At 46.4% G+C, this 1,194-nt stretch overlaps 1 protein-coding gene across 1 annotated transcript in view; it reads left to right on the top strand.

The window, feature by feature from the left end:
• The window catches only part of ENPP1 (ectonucleotide pyrophosphatase/phosphodiesterase 1), a 52,296-nt gene that overhangs the window by 41,360 nt on the left and 9,742 nt on the right, over nucleotides 1–1,194 (top strand). Inside the window, exon 21 of the mRNA XM_045294309.1 lies at nucleotides 472–686. Coding sequence (XP_045150244.1) covers nucleotides 472–686 — 215 coding nt within the window. The remainder of the gene's footprint in view (nucleotides 1–471; nucleotides 687–1,194) is intronic.

Consider the following 1,194-nt stretch of genomic DNA (forward strand, 5'->3'; position numbering starts at 1 on the left):
TTCTACTTGGATTTACGTTTCCTATACAGAACTGCACACACTTACAGTCCTCACTCTTCCTGAGATTTTACATTGCTGTCCAGGGGTTCTTCCTCCCTCTCCCCCACCTCCCCAGTTTCCCACTTTGCAGTTGAAGTGAAAGAGACTCCCGTTTCTCTGAAAATCAGGGTTTGGGGGGCTGTGAAAAAAGCATACAGTGTATAGACAAAAACATTGTACTCTACACAAAATAGAAAAGAATTTACCTAGACCTATAAAACCAAAGGGTAATATCGTCCGTGTTGTCAAGAGCGTCTTACATTTGAGTTGGAGAAACGATGACTAGTGAACAGAGAAAAGCGAGAAGGAACGGAAGCGACATCGGGGCACAGTCACCTTGTGCTGTGGCCACCTCACTTGCTCGTGAGGCAGTCCTCGCAGCCCTGTACCTGGCGTCTGATCGAGGTCTCTTTCCTTCCCGTTTCTCTTTAGGGCAGCTTCTCCACAGAAGACTTTTCCACCTGTTTTTACCAGGATCTTCGAATTTCCCTCAGTCCTGTCCAGAAGTGCTCATTTTACAAAAATAACGCGAAACTGAGTTATGGGTTCCTCGCCCCACCACGTACGTCGCCCTCTTCCTCCCTGCTTTCCCCTCTCTTCCTCGCTTCGTTGTTCACAAACCGATCACACAATCCGGGACCTTGGCTGTAACCCTATTTGTTGGGTGAAAACTGATTTAGAAACACCCTGAGGGAAAGGTGGAGACCCTCTGACAGGGTCTTTGCTTTTTCAGAGGGTGAGTTCATTTCGCGCAGGTGCCGCCTTTCGAACGTGCTTCTTGTTTTGGATCCACGTGCCTTTTGGAGAGAGGTTGAGAAAACTCAGTGAAGCTGCAAGGACCCATCAGGGTTCTCTGGAAATAGATTTCATCCCGTTTTTGAAAAGGAGAATGTAATCTGTCAGGTTTAGGGAAAGGTAAAACCTTAGCATGCTTCCTTCCTCACAAATAAGAGGCCTCAGAGAGAAGGTTGTTTTAAAAACCTCAATGTTCTGTCTTCTTAAGTGGCAGATTTGTATGTTAATGAGAAGACTTTTTTTTTTTTGAGAAGAACAGAGATGAGGAGAGGAAAGGAGAAGGAATCCACGTGGTAGACGAATTAAGAGAGGATAGGAGAAGACAGGTGAGGGACAGGAGAGGAGAGGAGAGGAGAGGAG

This window comes from Echinops telfairi, unplaced genomic scaffold (genome assembly GCF_000313985.2).
Source record: "Echinops telfairi isolate 266 unplaced genomic scaffold, ASM31398v2 ScPeMD7_3533;HRSCAF=4204_0, whole genome shotgun sequence".
Lineage (NCBI taxonomy): Eukaryota > Metazoa > Chordata > Mammalia > Afrosoricida > Tenrecidae > Echinops > Echinops telfairi.